The sequence below is a fragment of the Manis pentadactyla genome, chromosome 3, assembly GCF_030020395.1.
Source record: "Manis pentadactyla isolate mManPen7 chromosome 3, mManPen7.hap1, whole genome shotgun sequence".
NCBI classification, from domain to species: Eukaryota; Metazoa; Chordata; class Mammalia; order Pholidota; family Manidae; genus Manis; species Manis pentadactyla.
The window spans coordinates 221823320-221845085 of record NC_080021.1 but is presented as its reverse complement, the minus strand read 5'-3'; the positions used below and the strand labels follow the sequence as shown (position 1 = coordinate 221845085).

Below are 21766 nucleotides of genomic sequence, written 5' to 3'. Positions count from 1 at the left end.
CTAGTGTAACCAGAACCATAAATAACATTTCTATCTGAACCCTCAGCCTATTCAATCATCTTTTCTAAATGAGCTCTAAGTGTATAAACTGAATAAAACCCTAACTCCGATACCCACATAATCTTACACTGTCATTGCTTATTAGACAAACCTTTTGCTTAAACCCAACCATAACCTCTAATTCCTAACCCTAACCCTACCCCCAACCTCAGCTCAAAGCCTAACTCCAACCCATCCTGTCTCACGCTTACCTAACTCCTAAGCACTAACCCATCCGAACACTTACAGCCATGCAGAACTTCAGCCAATACCTGCTGGATCCCAGCCTTAACACCCCCCCCCAACTGTATTCAATTCCTAATTCAAGCATGACCACAGCTCTTGTGAAGCCTCACCCTGACTCCTCCTGCCACATGTCCATGCTGACCCCCACCCTGATTCATGCTCATGCCACCAGAAGGCCAAGAACAAGTCACATAAGTCCATCTCCTTCCCAACCCATGTGCCAGCCAGTGCACATGGCCTCACCCCCCAGTGCTCACCCGCCTCTGAATTCAGCACCCCTTGAATATACCACCCAGCAGCAGGATGGGGTTTTGTTTTTGATTTTTTGCTAAGTTTTATTTTAATCCAAGGACTGCTTCATACAAAATGTCATTGTAGAAACAATAGCAGAATCCAAAGTTTGGCTGATAAATGTTACTCAGGCAGCACTAGTCAATCACAGAATTTTTTTTGAAGCAAGTCCCAGCTGTGTTGCAGGGTTGGGACTTCTTCCTTTTTTTTTTAACACTGTTGTTAAATATAAAGTTTTGCAACAAACTTTTGATTTATATCAAATATAATTAAAAATTAACAAATGAATACATTGTATCAAAAAGTACGAAGATATACATTTTCATGCACATAACTTGTATATATGTATATATGTATATATTTTACATGCACACATAACTTGCTCAAACTACAGCCACTGTTTGACTGGTTCCAGATGCAGACAACTTGTTGATGCATTTAAAATTTGGCAACTCACTATGAGATTTCAGGGGAAACGTGATAGCTAAGAAGAGACAATACAGAAACAAAACCCAGAGTCAGGAAAACAAGACATGGTGTCTCCTCCCCCACTCTCTGTCATCTTCACCGATCCCAACGTCTAGAAGAGTCCAGACAATCCAGTGAGGCTCTGAGTCTAGAAAAGTGGATTTCCCACCCAAAGTGACCTGGGAGTCAGCTGTGGTTCTGCACAGAAAGGATACATTCAAAATAACATAGGCTGGGGAGCAGAGACAAACATCAGTATCAAAATACACATCCTTCTGTTTTGCAACAGGAGTGCAGCAATCACATGCACCGACCTAATGGAGTGAAATACTCTGTTATCTTAAAGTCTCAGAGTGTTGTGCCTTTGAGTAAAGAAAGTCTATAAAATGGTTTGGTCACAATCATGCTGAAACTCTAGAACAGGTGGCGGCCTTGTGTGTTTTGTTTCTATTAAATGTGTTTTTCTGTTGCATAGCCCTGTGGGTTTTTGGCATCCACTCACTGGATGCACTCCACACACAGACACGCACACTCACACCACACACTGTTTCTTTAAGGAGAATCACGGGCATAAGACCAATGGGAGCACTCAGATGATCCATCAAAGAAACCAGCTGACATCTCAAGACATGGAGGACACAGCAGATCGACACATGTAAACACTTCCTGTGTGCCCTAAGTGAACAGTCTCCCCCCATTTTATGCACAGAGTCCTAACCAGTCTTTTCCCTGTGGGAGTGGCAATGAGGCTGCACGTCCGTGGCCGGCTTTCCCGCATCTTGTGCCAGAAACACTGCTGGGCTTCAGATGCCCCTCCCTGAGCCACAGTGGCTGAGTTTCTCCTTCATTGGCTGTTTCGCCTGAATTTCAGCCTCATTTCAGTTAGGAGTCCCAACCGCCCACACCTGCTCAGACATGGCCCTCCCTCCTGCCCCATGCGCCCTGTCCCCAACCACCCCCACCCATCCGATCTCTCCCTCTTCTCCGGCCTTATGTGAAACTTCCTAACACAGATCACGGCCCATCCCTGAGAATCAGATGGAGAACAGATTGAGTGACCCCAGCAAGCACACATCCTACACTGCTCTGTGGCTTATCAGGAAACCCTTCCGTGACTGGAGAAAAGGGGTAAAGGTCACCCCATTTCCAACTGCACCCACCCTCTTGGATGTCATTTCTCAGTGTTCTCCATCGGCATCAGCCTTTTACCTGGCTGCTGTTTGAATTGGTTTCCACAAAACCCGCCCACAGTTCATACAGGCCCCATGTCATGGCCACCAGGAGCCCGGCACGAGGGCTCGGAGTCAGGCACTTGGCGGAGAGTGGCAGGAGCGAGGGGTCGTCTGGGGGGCTGCCTGGACTGGATGGGAGCACATCTCCTTGTACAAGGCACACACACACACACACACACACACACATGCGTCGTGATAAGTTAAGATCTTCCTAAGGGTTTGATTTTTTTTAAGTTATGTTAACATTTCTTTCCCATTTTTCTGCTTCTCTGTTTTTTCTGGATCAAATACACAGAATTGACGAGAGTGAAGGGCATTGGGATTAAAACAAAATGAATGGCAAAAACATTTTTGGATTTGGTCCTTGCACAGTTGACAGTGTCTGGGAGAGGACAGAGAGCATTTGAGTGTATTTCTAGTGTCCACTTGCTGATCAAATTATGAAGAGTGATGCCAGACATGTGTGTGTTTGTGGATGCTGACAAGACCTGCACAGAGCCACGGCCGGGCTCCCAAGGTGCTGTCTGCCATCGACTCCATCCTGAGGTCTCACCACACTTTTAGACATGGTCTGCTTCTCTGTACCACACCTTTGGATAAAGGATGCCCCCCCCCCAAGATTCAGACCTCCTAAAAAGGATTCCAAGCACATACGCCAGATGCTGGGGTTCATCTCACAGGATTCAGACTCCTTGAATCCAGCTCATCACACGCCACCACCTCCTGTGTCAGGTCTACAGTATGAGACCCAGGAAGGCAGCACACTAGGGGATGGAGAGAGCCTCATCCCTCTGGAAAGGTCATCAGTGATCCATCCAGTGTGAGAGGAGAGGAGCAGCAGGGCCTCCACCCAGCTGGCCCAGGAGGCAAGGCCCCCGAGCGTCCCTGGGAGCCCAGTGTGGATGATAAAACTCATCAACTGGACTGTGCCCACTGAGTAGGCGTGTGGCGGTGGCGGCCATGGTGCAGCTAGCACCAGTGGTCTTGGTCTGGGTGGTGGTAGCTGTGTCGTACCCGGCCACCAGAGCTGAGCCCCAGAGTACAGTGGTAGCCGTTGGGCACACGGCGGAGGGGATGGGACTGGGAGGTCAGGGAGGACACGTAGGAAGTCCGGGAGGAGCGGCCTGAGTTGGTGGCCACAGCCTCCTCGAAGGTGAGTGTGTCCTCAGGCTGGGTGTGGGCAGTGGCCTCGCTGTCCAGACGCTGTCCCAGGTAAGGATCAGAGCCTATTCGAGAGCCAGGGGCCAGGGGCTGGCTAAGGGTGTCTCTCTGGAGCAGGGCGTTGTGTTCAGAAAGGCCACGGCTAAGCCGACCAGGGGAGAAGGCAGGGAGGCTTGCTTGAGCCCCAGCAAAGTGGACAGGGGAGGAGTTGGCCGTCTTGTAGGTGATGCTGGGACGGGGGGTCAGCGGGGTCTGGGGGAGCTGCCTCCGCCCACCACGGCCAGGGGTGCTAGCACCAGATGTTGACAGCAAGGGGCTCCCATTCACTGAACCACTACCCTAAAAGAAAATGGAACAGAGAAAATCAAAATCAAAGGACCAGATCAAACAGAGCACAGTAAAGGTGAGAGTCTCGGAGGTGTGGGTTGAGGGGCACAGAAGAGAGCAGGTGGGCTGGACCAAGGGCAGCCCAGGAAGGGAACAGGCAGGATGTGGGGAGCGGGAAGGCAGATGGCATAAGTTAGGGCCAGGACGGCGACCAGGGGATGGCAGGTGATGGGAAGAGCCCGGGAAGAGGAGAGATGGCATGGTCCAGGGAGGGAGAGCGCAGACCTGGCTGGGAGCAAGGACATGAGCGTCGGGTTGCAAAGGTGCGGGAGGGCCGTGAGGAAGGGCTGCCTCGGCCACCCAGTCTCACCTGTCTCAGGGGTCCTGGCTCCTGACCGGCCGTTGGCGATGTAGGGTGGCTGCTGAGAGAGGGCTTGGGCTGTGGAGGCTCGCGGCCCCCAAAGCGGTCACATGAGTAGAAGCGCTGCTTCTCGGAGGAGGAAGACTGCCTCCGCTCCTGGGACCGGCCGCGCTCCTGCCTGCGCTCCCTCCGGCAGCCCACAGGCCCCTCTCCCTGGGGTGGCCCTGGGCCCGCAGTGCTGCTGGGTGCTGGCCCAAGGAAAGGAGGCATCAGGCACTCAGGCCAGCAGGGAGACAGGCCTTCCACCCAACACCCAGACCCTCCAGAGCCAGCAGGGAGTCCCGGGGAAGAGCAGAGGGTGGGGGGGAGGCAGTCTTGCCTGGTATACCCAGGCCCAGGACTCACTGCTTCCTATGCAGGGCAGATTGTGGGGGGTTGTGAGATACAGAAAGAAAGAGGGTCCCCCATGGGCTCTCAGACCCCAGACCCAGGCCACAGCCACATGTAGGATCTCTTGCACGCACCACCATCCGTGTCTGCGGACAAGCTGGGCCCCTTCTCCAGGGACTTCTGCTTCCTGTCCCTGCGGCGATGGCAGCGGTGGTGGTGGTGGGAAGCAGCCTGGCTGGCTGGTGCACGGTCCAGGGTGGCATTGCAGAGATGAGCCACACGGGGGCGCTGGGGAGCCAGCGTGGAGATGGAGCGCTTCATGGGGCTGGCATCTGGGGGTGGCTGCAGGAGTGGACAGGGCAGGTGCACAGCCTGAGAGTGGGGACTAGGGGTACGGTGCCTAGGAGACCCTGGCCCATGGGGCCCAGGGTCCTCAGGAAGCTACACTGACGGACCAGGGTCCAGGAGCCATCAGGCCTGCCCCTTTTTCTGGAAAGTTCTTCCCCACCTGAGAGACCCACCCTTTCTGCAAGAGCACTCTGCACAAAGTGCTGTTTCTGTAAGTGTCCAACTCCCACACCTGGTGCGGCCCGGGTGGCCCACTTGCATCTATGTCCCTAAAAGACAGGGAGGATGCCAGGAGGAGGGAGGCTGTTGGCCTGAATGGAAGAACCCGGGTGGGGGGCCCAGAGGTCCCTCAGTGGCTGCAGTGTGATGGCTCTGCCAGCCCATCTGTGCATCCAGCAGGACCATGAGGCTGCTCCCCTGGGGCTGAAATCAGGACATGTGGGAACAGGTCCTCTGAGTGAAGCTCACCCACAGCCACTGCTCAGTGCCAAGCACCAAGGGAAAGAAGAAGATGATTCTGGGGAAAAGACGGCAGTGTAAGAAGGCAAGGCAGAAACCTCCCTCCAAATTCACATAAAACCCAAAAATACACCAAATACAACAAAACCTCAAAATGACCTGAAGACTGCAGAACTGACCGCCTACATCTGGAGAAGAAGAGAGGACCCCACAGAAAGGGTAAAGTGGCCAAGCTGAGACCCAGCAGGACCCAAGCCCTCCCCGAACCCCAGCCCCCAGGTGGGAGGAAGAGAAACGGAGCAGGAAGGGAGTGGGAGCCCAGAACCGATGAACCCCTGGCGGTCTGCTCCAGGAACACAATGAACCCACATTATATGGAGCTCTGGTGATTCGTGGGGCCGGACAATAAAGACATGCGGAACACTTGGGGAGGCTGAGATTTCAGCCTCTTGTGGGGAACAGGAATACCTTACCAAACCCTCCCCCCAACACAAAAGCAAAGAGGGCAGTTTGAAAGACTTCCCAGCAGCAAGAGGGGTGCCAGAGGGGCGAGGATTGCACAGAGCTCTCTGCTCAGGAGAAATATCAGGTGGATGATACCTCCCCAACCCGCCCTCAGCCCAACAGGCTAGGAACTCTCAGGAGCTTCAGACACTCCATCCTTGCTGGCAACACAGCCCCAAGGCCCCCCACTGTGGTGCATGGTGTGCCAGCTGGCAGTGAAACCAAACTTTGCTCCCAAGTTGGCAGAGGGAGACCCTTCCAGCCTTCTCAGGCCTGTTTTGGGGTAGCCAGGGATGTACCTGCAGGAGCCAGCCCTGAGAGCTCCCTCCTCCCTGCAGGCCCTGGCCCATCTCACCTGTGGCCCCCACCACTGCTGCAGGGTGTTGGGGGAGGGTAGTTCTGCCCACAGCTACTCCAGTGGCATAGCCCCAAGTATTCTCCCTGCTCCCCCAATCAGCTGACCACCCACATAACCCACCTGAAATCAGATCACTACAAGCCAGACAGAAAGGTGCCCTGCCCATTGCATGCCAACAGCTGGGGCTCCTGCACAGGAAATTGAGCTTCTGAGCACTAGAGGGCGCCTCCTACACAAAGTTATTGTTGCACAGGAAACACTAAAAAAAATGAAGACGCTGAGGAACTTGGTCCAAACAAAACTACAAGACAAAACACCAGAAAAAGTGTTGAGTGAAACTGAAGTCACCAATCTTCCTGATAAAGACTTCAAAGTAAAAGTCATAAACATATTCACAGATCTACAGAAAAATATTCAAGATCTCAGGGAAGACCTCAACAAAAAGACAGAAGACCTCCAAAAAAGTCACTCAGAGCTGAAGAACACAGTATCTCAAATGAAAAATACAATGGAGGGAGTTAATAGCAGGCTAACACAGGCTGAAGAGGTTGTAGGTGATGTAGAAATTAGGGAGAAAGAAAACAATGAAGCCAAAAAACAGAGAGAGAAAAGGATTTCTAGGAATAAAAGAATAATAAGAGAGCTGTGAGACCAACCCAAATAGAACAATATTAGCATTATAGGGGTACCAGAAGAAGAAGAGAGAGACAAAGGGATAGAAAGTCTCTTTGAGGAAATAATTGTTGAAAACTTTCCCAGTCTGGGGAAGGAACACTTAGTTCATGGAAGCACAAAAATCATCAACAAAAGGAACCCTAGGAAGACAACACCAAGACATATAATAATTAAAATGCAAAAATCAAGGACAAGGAGAAAGTACTGAAAGCAGCCAGAGAGAGAAAAGATCATGTATAAGGGAAAGCCCATCAGGCTATCAGCAAATGTTTCAGCAGAAACTTTACAGGCTGGAAGGGAGTGGCATGATATATTTAATGCAATGAAACAGAAGGGCCTCCAACCAAGAATACTCCATCAGCCAAGATTATCATTTAAATTTGAAGCAGGGATTTAAAAATGTCAGATAAACAAAAGTTGAAGGAATTCACCACCACTAAGCCAGCCCTACAGCATATGTTAAAGGAACTGCTATAGATGGAAGTGGTCCTAAGGCTAAATAGCTGCCACCAGAGAAGGTAAACCCACCATAAAGGTACCAGACCAGTTAATTACCAAGCAAGTTCAAAATTAAATCGACTACTCACAATCAGTCAGGGGACACATAAAGAGTGCAGAATATGACACCTAATACATAAAGAGTGGAGGAGAGAAGAAAAAGGAGTGAGGGGAAAGTACTTTTAGATTGTGTTTGAAATAGTGTAATAAGCGAGTTAAGCTGCCCTTGAACCTTTGGTAACCACATATCTAAAGCCTACAATGGCAATAAGTACACATCTATCAATAATCATCCTAAATGTAAATGGACTAAATGCACCAAAAAGACATAGAAGGGCAGAATGGATGAAAAAAAAACCAGGACCCATCTATATGCTGCCAACAAGAGACTCATTTCAGACCCAAAGACATACACATACTGAAAGTGAAGGGATGAAAAAATATATTTCATGCAAACATTAGGGAGAAAAAAGCAGGAGTTGCAGTACTTGTATCAGACAAAATAGAGTTCAAAACAAAGAAAGTAACAAGAGACAAAGACAGACATTACATAATGATAAAGGGTTCAGTCCAACAAGAGGATATAACCATTATAAATATCTATGCCCCCAACATACAAGCGTCTACATATGTGAAACAAATACTGACAGAATTAAAGGGAAAACTAGAATGCAATGCATTCATTTTAGGAGACTTCAACACACCACTCACTCCAAAGAAAAGATCCACCAGACAGAAAATAAGTAAGGACACAGAGGCACTGAACAACACACTAGAACAGATGGACCTAATAGACATCTACAGAACACTCCTCCCAAAAGCAGCAGGATACATATTCCTCTCAAGTGCACAGGGAACATTTTCTGGAATAGATCACATACTAGGACACATACCAGAGCCTCAATAAATTTAAAAAGATTGAAATTGTATCAAACAGCATCTCAGACTACAGGGGTATGAAACTAGAAATAAATTATGCAAAGAAAACAAAAAAGCCCACAAACACATGGAGGCTTGACAACATGCTCACAAATAATCAATGGATCAATGACCAAATAAAAACAGATATCAGGCAATATATGGGGACAAATGAAAACAACAACTCAGCAGCCCAAAACTTGTGGGACATGGTAAAGGCAGTTCTAAGAGGGAGGTACATAGCAATACAGGTTTACCTCAAGAAACAAGAACAATCCCAAATAAACAGCCTCAGTTCACAGTTAAAGAAACTAGAAGAAGAACAAATGATGCCTAAAGTCAGTAGAAGGCGGGACATAATAAAGATCAGAGCAGAAATAAATAAAATAGAGAAGAATAAAACAACAGAAAGAATCAATGAAACCAGGAGCTGGTTCTTTGAGAAAACAAACAAAATAGATAAACCCTTAACCAGAATTATCAAGAAAAAAAGAGAGTGTACACACATAAACATAATCAGAAATGAAGAAGGAATAATCACAATGGATACCATAGAAGCACAAATAATTATTAAAAAATACTATGAAAAAAGTGTATGTCAATAAAGTGGACAACCCACAAGAAATGGACAACTTTCTAGAAAAATACAACCTTCTAAGACCGACCCAGGAAGAAACAGGAGATCTGAACAGACCAATTATCAGCAATGAAATCGAATTGGTAATAAAAACACTACCTAAGAACAAAACCCCCATACCAGATGGCTTCATGGCTGAATTTATCAAACATTTAAAGAAGAGCTTATACCCATCCTCCTTAAAGTATTCCAAGAAGCAGAAGAGGAGGGAATACTTCCAAACTCATTCTATGAGTCTAGTTAAAACTAAACAAAGACCCCACAAAAAAAGAAAGTTACAGACTAATATCCCTGATGAACATAGATGAAAAAATCCACAATAAGGTATTAGCTAACTGAATTTTAAAAGATCGTCCATCATGACCAAGTGGGATTTATTCCAGGGATGCAAGGATGGTACAATATTCATAAATCAATCAGTATCAAACACCACATTACCAAAAAGGACAAAAATCATATGATTGTCTCAGTAGATGCTGAAAAAGCATTTGACAAAATTCAACATCCATTCATGATAAAAACTCTTAAAAATGGGTATAGAGGGAACATACTTCAACACAATAAAGGCCATTACAACAAACCCACAGCCAACATCATAATTAACAGCGAAAAGCTTAAAGCTTTTCCTCTAAGATCGGGAACAAGACAAGGATGTCCATTCTCCCCATTTTCTTCAACATAGTAATGGAGGTCTTAGCCATGGCAAGCAGACAACACAGAGAAATAAAAGGCATTCATATTGGTAAGGAAGAAGTTAAACTGTCACTGTTTGCAGATGACATAGTATTATACATACAAAACCCTAAGGACTCCACCAAAAAACTATTAGAACTAATAACTGGATTTAGCAAAGTTGCAGGATACAAAATTAATACACAGAAATGTGTAGCATTCCTATGTACTAACAATGAACTAGCAGAAAAAGAAATCAGGAAAACAACTCCATTTACAATTGCATCAAAAAGAATAAAATATCTAGTAATAAACCTAACCAAGAAAGTGAAAGACCTTTACTCTGAAAACTGTAAGACACTCATGAGAGAAATTAAAGAAGACACCAGTAAATGGAAACACACCCCATGCTCATGGATAGGAAGAATTAATATTGCCAAAATGGCCATCCTGCCTAAAGCAATCTACAGATTCAATGCAATCTGTATCAAAATACCAATAGCATTCTTCAATGAACTGGAGCAAATAGTTCTGAAATTCATATGGAACTGGAACAGGAGGATTCAAGATGGCAGCATGAGAGGTGAGACAGAGAACTCCTCCCCAAACCACAGATAGTGTGAAAATATAGTTAATACAACTTACCCTAACACAGCAACAGGAAAGAAGGCTGCACCAGACTGCACACAGACCTCACAAACAGAGCAGACCACACAAAACAGGGTAACGTACAAAAGCCTTGATCCGGCAGGACCCAGGTCCTTCCCCCACCCCAGCTCACTGGCAGAAGGAAGAGAAACGGAGTGGGGAGGGGGTGGAAGCCTGGAACTGCTGAACACCAGGCCCTGGAGATCTGCTTTGCGAGCAGAAACCTACACTGTGTGGTGCTCTGGAGGATGGAGAGCTGGGACAGGTGGAGCGCTTGACAGACAGATTCAGGCCATTTGTGGAGAATGGGATCCACACCCGCCACTCGGACAAGGGAAAGGCAGGTGGTCTGAGAGGCTTCCTAGCAGTGAGAGGGCTGCTGAAGGTGTGGCATTTTCACAGAGCTTGCTGCATGGGAGAAGGGACAGGGGGACAAGGTTGTCTGGGCGCACTCTGCCCAGCAGATTGGGAACTTTGGGGAGCTTCAGGCGCTCCATCCCCCTGGCTGGCTACTCAGCTCCGAGTGCTCCGAGGCCCAGCACTGGGATATGCAGTCTGCCAAGCCTTCCTCCTGGCTTGACAGCACCTGCTCACAAACCGGCAATCACTGTGCTGGCGTCAGGCAAGCTGGGGGGAGGCCCCATCTACAACAGTTGGAGATGCCAAGCACAGAGGTTTACAGCTGGGTGCTCAGCCCACTGGCTCTGACACTAGAGACAGGCACCACAGACAGGGATCATGAAACAGATCTTTCCTTCCCCCAGGCACCAGCTCTGCTCCCCTATGACCCCCAGCCTCACTCTAGGGGCTGAGCAGCTCCAGAGACGGGAGCTTCTGGGCACTAATGGGCACCACACAGAAATATGAAACATCAAAAGAACATGGTTCAGACAAAAATCTCACAAACCCCAGAAAAAGGGCCAAATGAAATGGAACTCACCAATCTGCCTGAAAGAGAGTTCAAAGTAAAAATCATAAACATGCTCATGGAGGTACAGAAAAATATTCAACAACTCAGGAATGAATTTAAGACAGAGATTCAATCATTAAGAAATTCTGTATCTGAAATGAAACATACAATGGACGGATTTAAAAGGAGATTAGATGTAGTAGAAGAGACGGTAAATGGAATAGAAATTAGAGAAGAGGAATACAAAGAAGCTGAGGCACAGAGAGAAAAAAGAATCTCTAAGAATGAAAGAATATTGAGAGAACTGTGTGACCAATCCAAACTGAACAATATTTGCATAATAGGGTTACCAGAAGATGAAGAGAGAGAAAAAGGGATAGAAAGTGTCATTGAGGAGGTGATTGCTGAAAACTACCCCAATCTGGGGAAGGAGATAGTCTCTCAAGCCATTGAGATGCACAGATCTCCCAACACAAGGGACCCAAAGAAGACAACATCAAGACATATAATAATTAAAATGGCAAAGATTAATGATAAAGACAGACTTTTAAAAGCATCTAGAGAGAGAAAAAAGAGCACATACAAAGGAAAACCCATCCGGCTATCATCAGACTTCTCAGCCGAAACCTTACAGGCCAGAAGGGAGTGGCAAGATATATTTAATGCAATGAAGCAGAAGGGCCTCGAACCAAGAATACTCTACCCAGAAAGGTTATCATTTAAATTTGAAGGAGGGATTAAACAATTTTCAAATAAGGAAAAGCTGAGAGAATTTACTTCCCACAAACCACCTCTACAGTGCATTTTGGAGGGACCCCTATAGATGGAAGTATTCTTAAGGCTAAACAGATGTCACCCAAGGGATACACAAAGAGTACAGAATATGATATGTAACATATAAAGAATGGAGGAGGAAGAAAAAGGAGGAAAAAAACAACAAAGAGAGCCTTTAGATTGTGTTTGTAATAGCATATGAAATGAGTTAAATTAGACTGTTAGATAGTAAGGGTATTACTCTTGAACCTTTGGTAACCACAAATCTAAAGCCTGCCATGGCAATAAGTACATACCTATCGATAATCACCCTAAATGGAAATGGTCTGAATGCACCAATCAAAAGTTGTAGAGTCATTGAATGGATAAAAAAAACAAGACCCATCTATATGCTGCCTACAAGAGACTCACTTCAAACCCAAAAACATACACAGACTGAAAGTAAAGGGATGGAAAAAGATACTTCATGCAACTAATAGGGAGAAAAAAGCAGGAGTTGCAGTACTTGTATCAGACAAAATAGAGTTCAAAACAAAGAAAGTCACAAGAGACAAAGAAGGACATTACATAATGATAAAGCGGTTAGTCCAACAAGAGGATATAACTATTATAAATATCTATTCATCCAACACAGGATCACCTACATATGTGAAACAAATACTAATAGAATTAAAGGGGGAAATAGAATGCAATCATTCATTTTGAAAGACTTCAACACACCACTCATTACAAATGACAGATCAACCAGACAGAACATAAATAGACAGAGGCACTGAACAATGTATTAGAACAGATGGACTTAACAGACATCTACAGAACAATCCTTCCAAAAGCAACAGGATACACATTCTTCTCAAGTGCACATGGAACATTTTCAAGAATAGATCATATACTAGGCCACAAAAAGAGCCTCAGTAAATTTTAAAAGATTGAAATTGTACCAACCAGCTTCTCAGACCACAAAGGTATGAAACTAGAAATAAATTACTCAAAGAAAATGAAAAAGCCCACAAACACATGGAGGCTTAATAACACGCTCCTAAATAATCAATGGATCAATGACCAAATAAAAACAGAGATCAAGCAATATTTGGAGACTAATGACAACAATAATTCAACAACACAAAATCTGTGGGATGCAGCAAAGGCCGTGCTAAGAGGGAAATATACTGCAATACAGGTCCACCTCAGGAGAGAAGAACAATCCCAAATGAACAGACTAAACTTACAATTAATGAAACTAGAAAAGGAAGAACAAATGAGGCCCAAAGTCAGTAGAAGGAGGGACATAATAAAGATTAAAGCAGAAGTACATAAAATTGAGAAGAATAAAACAACAGAAAGAATCAAAGGAAGCAGGAGCTGGTTCTGCGAGAAAATTAACAAAATCGATAAACCCCTAGCCAGACTTTTCAAGAAAAAAGAGAGTCTACACACATACACAGAATCAAAAATGAGAAAGGAAAAATCACTATGGACACCACAGAAATACAAAGAATTATGAGAGAATACTATGAAAAATTATATGCTAACAAACTGGATACCCTAGAAGAAATGGACAACTTTCTAGAAAAATACAACCTACTAAGGCTAACCAAGGAAGAAACATAAAACCTGAATAAACCAATTACCAGCAAAGAAATTGAATTGGTAATCAAAAAACTACCTAAGAACAAAACACCTGTACCAGATGGTTTTGCTGCTGAATATTATCAAACATTTAATGAAGACCAAATACCCATCCTCTTTAAAGTTTTCCAAAAAGTAGAAGAGGAGGGAATACTCCCAAACTCATTCTACGAGGCCAACATCACTCTAATACCAAAACCAGGCAAAGACACCACAAAAAAAGAAAATTACAGACCCATATCCCTATTAAACATAGATGCAAAAATACTCAACAAAATATTAGCAAACTGAATTCAATAATACATCAAAAAGATCATCCCTCATGATCAAGTGGGATTCATCCCAGGAATGGAAGCATGATACAACATTCAAAAATGCATCAACATCATCCATCACATCAACAAAAAGGACAGAAACCACATGATCATCTCCATAGATGCTGAAAAAGCATTCGACAAAATTCAACATCCATTCATGATAAAAACTCTCCACAACATGGGTACAGAGGGCAATTACCTCAACATAATAAAGGCCATATATGACAAACCCACAGCCAACATTATACTTAACAGCGAGAATCTTAAAGCTTTTCCCCTAAGATTGGGAACAAGACAAGGATGCCCACTGTCCCTACTTTTATTCAACATTGTACTGGAGGTCCTAGCCATGGCAGTCAGACAAAACAAAGAAATACAAGGTATCCATATTGGCAAGGAAGAAGGTAAATTGACACTGTTTTGCATGATGAATGACACTGTACATAAAAAACCCTCAAGAATCCACTCCAAAACTACTAGATACAATATCTGAATTCATTAAAGTTGCGGGATACAAAATTAATACACAGAAATCTGTTGCATTGCTATAGACTAACAATGAACTAGCAGAAAGAGAAAACAGGAAAATAATTCCATTCACAACTGCATCAAAAAGAATAAAATATCCAGTAATAAACCTAACCAAGGAAGTGAAAGACTTATACTCTGAAAACTACAAGACACTCATGAGAGAAATTAAAGAAGATACCAGGAAATGGAAAGACATCCCATGCTCATGGATAGGAAGAATTAATATTGTCAAAATGGCCATCCTGCCTAAAGCAATCTACAGATTCAATGCAATCCCTATCAAAATACCAATAGCATTCTTCAATGAACTAGAGCAAAATAGTTTTAAAATTCATATGGAACCACAAAAGACCTCAAATAACCAAAGCAATCCTGAGAAGGAAGAATAAAGTGGGGGGAATTACACTCCCTGACTTCAAGCTCTACTACAAAGCCACAGTAATCAAGACAATTTGGCACTGGCACAAGAACAGACCCATAGACCAATGGAACAGACTAGAGAGCCCAGATATAAACCCAAGCATATATGGTCAATTGATATATGATAAAGGAGCCATGGATATACAGTGGGGAAATGACAGCCTCCTCAACAGCTGATGTTGGCAAAACTGGACAGCTACATGCAAGAGAATGAAACTGGATTACTGTCTAACCCCATACACAAAAGTACACTCAAAATGGATCGAAGACCTGAATGTAAGTCATGAAACCATAAAACTCTTAGAGAAAAACATAGGCAAAAATCTCTAGGACATAAATATGAGCAATTCTTCATGAATATACCTCCCAGGGCAAGGGAAACAAAATTAAAAATGAATAAGTGGGACTATGTCACACTGAAAAGCTTCTGTACAGCGAAGGACACCATCAATAGAACAAAAAGGTACCCTACAGAATGGGAGAATATATTCATAAATGACATATCCAATAAGGGGTTGACATCCAAAATATATAAAGAGCTCATGCACCTCAACAAACAAAAAGCTAAGAAGTCAATTAAAAAATGGGCAGAGGAGCTGAACAGACACTTCTCCGAAGAAGAAATTCAGATGGGCACAGGCACATGAAAAGATACTCCACATCCCTAATCATCAGAGAAATGCAAATTATACCCACAATGAGATATCACCTCACACCAGTTAGGATGGCTGCCATCCAAAAGACAAACAACAAATGTTGGCGAGGATGTGGAGAAAGGGGAACCCTCCTACACTGCTGGTGGGAATGTCAATCAGTTCAACCATTGTGGAAAGCAGTATGGAGATTCCTCAAAATTCTCAAAATAGAAATACCATTTGATGCAGGAATTCCACTCCTAGGAATTTACCCTAAGAATGCAGCAGCACAGTTTGAAAAAGACATGTGCACGCCTATGTTTATAGCAGCACTATTTAGAGCAGCCAAGAAATGGAAGCAACCTAAGTGTCCATCAGTAGATGAATGGATAAAGAAGAGGTGGTACATATACACAATGAAGTATTATTCAACCATAAGAAGAAAACAAATCCTACCATTTGCAACAACATGGATGGAGCTAGAGGGTATTATGCCCAGTGAAATAAGCCAGGTGGAAAGAGATAAGTATCAAATGATTTCACTCATCTGTGGAGCATAAGAACAAAGCAAAACCTGAAGGAACAAAACAGCAGCAGACTCACAGAACCCAAGAATGGACTAACAGTTACCAAAGGGAAGGAGACTGGGGAGGGTGGGTGGGAAGGGAGGGAGAAGGGGGAAAGGTGGGCATTATGATTAGAACGTATAAGGTGGGGGGGGACATGGGAAAGGCAGTATAACACAGAGAAGATATGTAGTGACTCTACAGCATCTTACTACGCTGATGGACAGTGACTGTAATGGGGTATGTGGTGGGGACTTGATAATAGGGGGAGTCTAGTAACCATAATGTTGCTCATGTAATTGTACATTAGCGATACCAAAAGAAAAAAGAAAGAAAGAAAAAGAGGAGGGAGAAGAGGCATGGAACGGAGAATTTGCATGTTCACTTGAGGGAGGGAGCCAGGCCCTGACTCCACCGAGCCAGTCAGGGTGAGGAACTGGAAGAGGACAGAAGCACTACCAGTGGGAGCGACAGAGGAGAAAGTTATAAGAATGAAGTCCATATTAACTGTACAGAACCAGAAACCACAAAAAAAGAGGCAGGGACAGGGCTGGAAGAAACACACAGAGGGCTCAGGCCACTCTCAGGCTAACTGGAGCTGGCACAGTCCTGGGCAGGCCTAGAAGGTCTGAGGCACAGGCCAAGCCCCTCTCTGGCCCCTCACCTACCTGGCCAGTGAAAGCAGAGACCCCTGTCACAGCCTTGGGTCTGCAGGCCGCTCAACAGCCCAGGAAGTACACAAAGTCACAGCTCCCCACCCAAGGGGCCTTCCCGCTTGGTTCAATGTCCCAAAAAGAGCAGGGGCAGGAGGGGACGCTGCCTCCAGTGTCCAGAGAGAGAACAAGGCAGGGCATCCCTAGAACTTCTGAGGCCTCAAGGACATGAAGGGGCAAAGGGTGAACCAATGTGTGAGGCGCTGGATGTGTTCCCTGGAGGAGGGCAACAGCTGGGGTGTTTCAGGGAGGGACAGGCTGGGCCAGGGGCATGAGGCTGGAGGCCATAGTGCCCAGACAGGATGCCCAGCACAGGCGGGCGGCTGGCCTGGCCACACCTCTACAGACCAGCATCGCATTCTGGGGACACCCAAAGGGACTGACGGTATACTGGCCACCACGATGCCAGGGGGAGTCCATCCCAGCCAAGCCCCCACCCGGGACACAAACCCTCCCTATGCCAGGACTCCTCACCACCCACGCTCTCCCACGACCCTGACCTTCCCAGACCACCCACCTGAGTCTCTGCCGCCAGGCGAGGCATGGATGCCGCTCGGCCCTGGCTCTCCAGCCCGGGTTGGGGTTCTCCAGCAGGGCCTCTCAGGGCCATGCCCTGCATCTGGACATCCACGGCCTAGAGATACGGCAGCCTCCCAGTTACTCCTGCTCCCCAAGCCCACCCCAGCCGTGTCTCACACCCCTGTCAGTCTCCCTTGCCCGGCCCCCCAGCCCTGGGGGCCCCCACGGATCTTCCTGGCTGTACCGCTGGGATCTCTGTGGAGTGGCCATGTGCCAGGGGCATCCTCACTTCCTGGGGTGCCTTCTGGGCCTTCTGGGTGACTCGGGAAACAGATTCCTCGATGCAGCCCTCTTGGGTCTGTCTGTGGAGAGGAAAGGATGGCCCTGTCGGCTCAGCGGCCACAGAATGCCCACCCAGGGCCTGGCTACCAGGAAGCTACCAGAAACCAATACCTTTAGGTCCACGGCATCATAATCGGAGGCGCAGCAAGAGATGTGGACCCAATGCCAGGGCTCAGAATGGGCAGAGGAGAGGCGACCCTGGCCACCCATCCAGGGGAAGCCTGAGTCCACCACTTGTCTGGGGATGTCTGGCTGGTTCCTCAGCCCTAGACAGGGACTCACATGTGCCATGGAAGCAGGGATTGCTCATGGCAAAGACCGCATGTGTACAGCGTGCAGAACAGTAGCTCAGGACACCCTTCCTGTGCTGGAGCACAGCCAGCCCAGAGAGCTCACAGTGCCCTCCTGAGGACCTGCCCCTTCCTCACCTCCACAGTCACTCGCTCCTCCCAAGCCCCCTGACCTCCAGGCAGGGAGGCCTTTCTGCCCTGCAGATCTAGGCTCAAGTGTCATCTTTTCGGGGAGACCATCCCCGGCACACGCACCCCACCTGCTGCCTTTCCCTGTCAGGGTCTGTCCTCCTTATCATGTCTCCCACAGGCACTGGAACTGCCGAGCATTTGCCTGGGTTCCTGCTGCCTGTGACACTGCTCCACTCGCAGTCACACAGGCTGAGTGGCATCAACCACACCCTGAGCTCAGACTGGGGGTGGGGACATGAGGGCTTCAGCTGGCCACAGTAATGCCCAGGCTGGTCCCTGCTGGGGCTTCCGAGAAGAGCACGCTCTGTCCTCACACACTGCGTCTCCCCTGCACCCTGCCGTGCAGCCTCAGGAACGGCTGACCTGACAAGGAGGACTGAGCCGCCTTGAGGTCTGCACGCTCCTGAGGCCACCGCACTGGGAGCCAGGCTGCGCTCACACCTCCCTGACGCCTCACCCAGGCTGAATGAGCGCACTCTCTCACTTGCAATAAAGAAGAGTGACAACTGATCCATGCAGAAATTGTAACAGGGAAATAAGAGGGATTCATTTATCTGAGTGGAAAGCCTGACTCCGATCAATCAAAAAGGATTTCTTAGCACCCCACCCTCTCCAACCCACACTCACATACTCAGAATCAACTATTTAACTTTAAAATGCAAAAACAGGGGTCTTAAGCAGGATGGATAAAGGAAATTGGGAGCACAGGGGCCTTCCCGGGGCTCTGGGAGGCCAGTGCCCAGGGCCCGAGGGCGCTCTTTGGGAAAGCAGTGTTCCTAAGAGAGCGCTCACTGCTTTGGTCTGGCTCTCCTGGCGTTCTGTGGTGTCTCCCCCTCTGGACGTGCGCCCCTGCAGAGTCACCCACACCTCGGGGGGCCTCAGGCCCAGCCAGGCAACTTGCTTTGTCAATAGGGCACAAGGAGAGGTCTGAACACCCATGCTCTGGCTTCCCTCTGAGGCCTGGCTATTCTCAGACCCTCACTAGGTGATGAGCCCAGACCCTGGGAATGAGAATCAGCCACCATGTACCCATTGGCCCCAGAGGAGCTAGCCCAGGCCCAGCCCCAAAGGACTGCCAGGCTGGCCCCAAAACACACACAACACATTGCTGAATTATGGCAGTTTGTTACTCAGCAAAAGCGATTAACAGTCCAAGAAACAAAATTAGGCCTAAAAAAAGAATGTCCAAATGTGCAGGAAAGGAAGAAATCGGGAGCCTATCACATATGCTATGCCTGGCCTCATCTTTCTCCAGGAGGGCAGGCTGGGTACTGGGCCCAGTCCCTCAGCCCTTGCTAGGCAAGGCATGGCACATGTGGTTTGCAGGACTCAGCCCTCGACTTGCCTGGGCCAGTGGGATGTCAGCAGACACGGCCTAGGGGTGGCTGAGGGAACATGCCCCAGTCTCCAGCTTGCACCACTTAGCAGCCCACAGTGTGGAAAATAAAGGGATTGTTATTTTGCCGCACTAGGTTTTGGGTGGCCTGTTACCAAGAATTATTGTGGCAAGAGTTATAGCACAGAAAAAGATCTTACCAATTTGTCTACAAATTACAATTGCTTCAGAAATCAATACAGAAAGGAGATCTGAAAAGAACTATGTCCTAAGGGAGTTAGGAAGGTTAAAACACTAACATGCTATTTAAGAGAATGGGGTAGGGGGAGGACAGGAGGTATAAACAACAATTTCTTAACAGTGTGCAGGCCTCAAGAGCCAATGGGGAAGCAGAAGAAGAGAACCTCCCCTGAAAGAGGAATATGCGTGCACAGTGGGAGGAGACAGTTGGGCTCCACGCTGCCAGAGGCACACATCTGATGTCACGGGAACTGATTTTAGAGTCCACCACCACTCACCAACATTCAAGCAGCAGGCCTGGACTAGCTTCTATGCAGTGCCCACAAGGACACACCTGGGTGGAGGTGAGCGTGGGGTGGACAGTGGAGCCAATCCCCAAAAGCTGTGATGGGAGCGGAGGACTTCCTGTCCTGGAGCACTGCCCACAGCCCAGGAACACAGTGGGCAGCGGGAGTGAGCACAGGAGGTAGGTGAACCGGGACCCCTGCTTTCTCCTGGCTGCCCTAGGTACTCACACAGCCCCACCGTTGCTGAGGGACGCTGAGCTCTTCTGCCGAAGGAAAACGCGGGCTCCTCGGAGCACAGCCGGCTGCGCCTGCTCCAGTGTGGCCTTCAGAGGGTGGAACAGGGATGCAGGGCCCATCTGCAGGGCCGACACAGGGAAGAGGGGGAGCTCTGAGGGCACAACCGCCCCTCAGAGACCTGCCCTGACGGCATGTCTCAGAGACGCCAGGGCCGGCCCTGTGCCATCCCCACCCTTAAGTGTGAGGCAGCCAGGGCCCTGCTCTCAGCCTGGCCTGTAAGCGACATCAGGAAAGTCGTTTCACTTCTTGGAGCCTCAGTTTCCCTACCTACAAAGTGTGGATCCCATTACAAACGGCAAAAAGAGTTGATCTCATCATCAGCTTCGACTGACTGTGGGCCTGCCAGAGCCCTAGATGGAGCAGAATTCTGAGATTTCAGAGCTAGGATGGTGTCTCCAATAGAGGAAATGGGGGCCTGTAGTATGGGCACCACAGAGTTCCCATCCCACGGTGAGTAAGTGTCCCTGTAAGCTCTGACCTTTGGATAACTTTCTAGACAGAGTCTACTTATGGTCACTGAGGTTTGGCTGTGGGAGCAAGTTGTTATCTTTGAAGGATGACATGCGAAAAATGGGCCCCCAGACATCCCTGTCAGTGACAAGGGGAACAAACCATAACTCGGACCTGTCCGTTTGAACCTGCCCGTGCGCAGAGTAAACAGATTCTTCTTGCAACTCCAAAATCCACCTCCTCCAATATTCTTCATCAGTTATTTCTTCTACCACTTAAAAAAGTGGTATTGCCTCTGTTCTCAGCCCCCTTACCTTCTTCCCTGAATTCTAGCTCTCCAAGTAAGGAGCTCCCCATCACCAGCAAGCAGCCGGCTAACAGAAAGCCTTAGGCTGTATGGGTTCCTGACTTTGGGGGCCAGAGAGGCAGCTGCAAAAACCTCTCTTTGTCCTTTTCCCCTGCACTCTCTCCAGGAAAGGAATGGTCGTCTGCTGTCCCACAAGTGAAGGTACTCAGAGTTAGCCATTCTGGGAAATCCTGGAACCAGGTACCTGGGACAGGCCTCCTGGAGCTTGGTGAGTCTGGTCTCTGGTGGTTTTGTTCTGTTTGTAGAAGTCGAAGATCATCAGAGCTGCATAGACTTTCCCCACTGTCATTTCATCGGCTGGAGAGAAGAAGGCAAGGGAGAGATCACAGAGCTTGGATTCGGAGGAGAAAGGGGACAGAAGAGCCACAGAAAGCATGAGGGAGAGTGGGTGGGGAAACAGCACCCCACCGTGAGGACCGCTGGGCACACCCAGGCAGGAGCATGGAGCTCAGCCAGGAGCCTGAGTGCCCAGCATGTCCCAGCGGCAGCCACATTGGCCCTTCACGAAGCGCTTCCGTCTCCTCCCAACAGAGGGGTTGAGTTTAATCTCCAAGCACATCATCCTTTTTGGTATCTCTAACTATTGATGTCTCCTGACCTTTCCTCTGAATTTCTGGCAGTAAATCCACCACAATAGGAACATGGGTGAATTCGTACAACAGAATAAAACCCTGACTGTCTTGTCCCTCAGCTCCTGAGCACCCACTTTAAGCCCATTT

At 47.6% G+C, this 21766-nt stretch overlaps 1 protein-coding gene across 1 annotated transcript in view; it reads right to left on the bottom strand.

Annotated features, from left to right (window-relative positions):
* Window positions 1-2609: 2609 nt before the first annotated feature.
* The window catches only part of CACNA1B (calcium voltage-gated channel subunit alpha1 B), a 195566-nt gene continuing 176409 nt past the window's right edge, over window positions 2610-21766 (bottom strand). Inside the window, exons 40-46 of the mRNA XM_036900695.2 lie at window positions 21232-21344; window positions 20162-20289; window positions 17491-17608; window positions 17245-17361; window positions 4650-4857; window positions 4135-4373; window positions 2610-3776 (exon numbers count right to left, since the gene is read on the bottom strand). Of these exons, the coding sequence (XP_036756590.2) occupies window positions 3246-3776; window positions 4135-4373; window positions 4650-4857; window positions 17245-17361; window positions 17491-17608; window positions 20162-20289; window positions 21232-21344 (1454 nt within the window). The 3' untranslated portion in view covers window positions 2610-3245. The remainder of the gene's footprint in view (window positions 3777-4134; window positions 4374-4649; window positions 4858-17244; window positions 17362-17490; window positions 17609-20161; window positions 20290-21231; window positions 21345-21766) is intronic.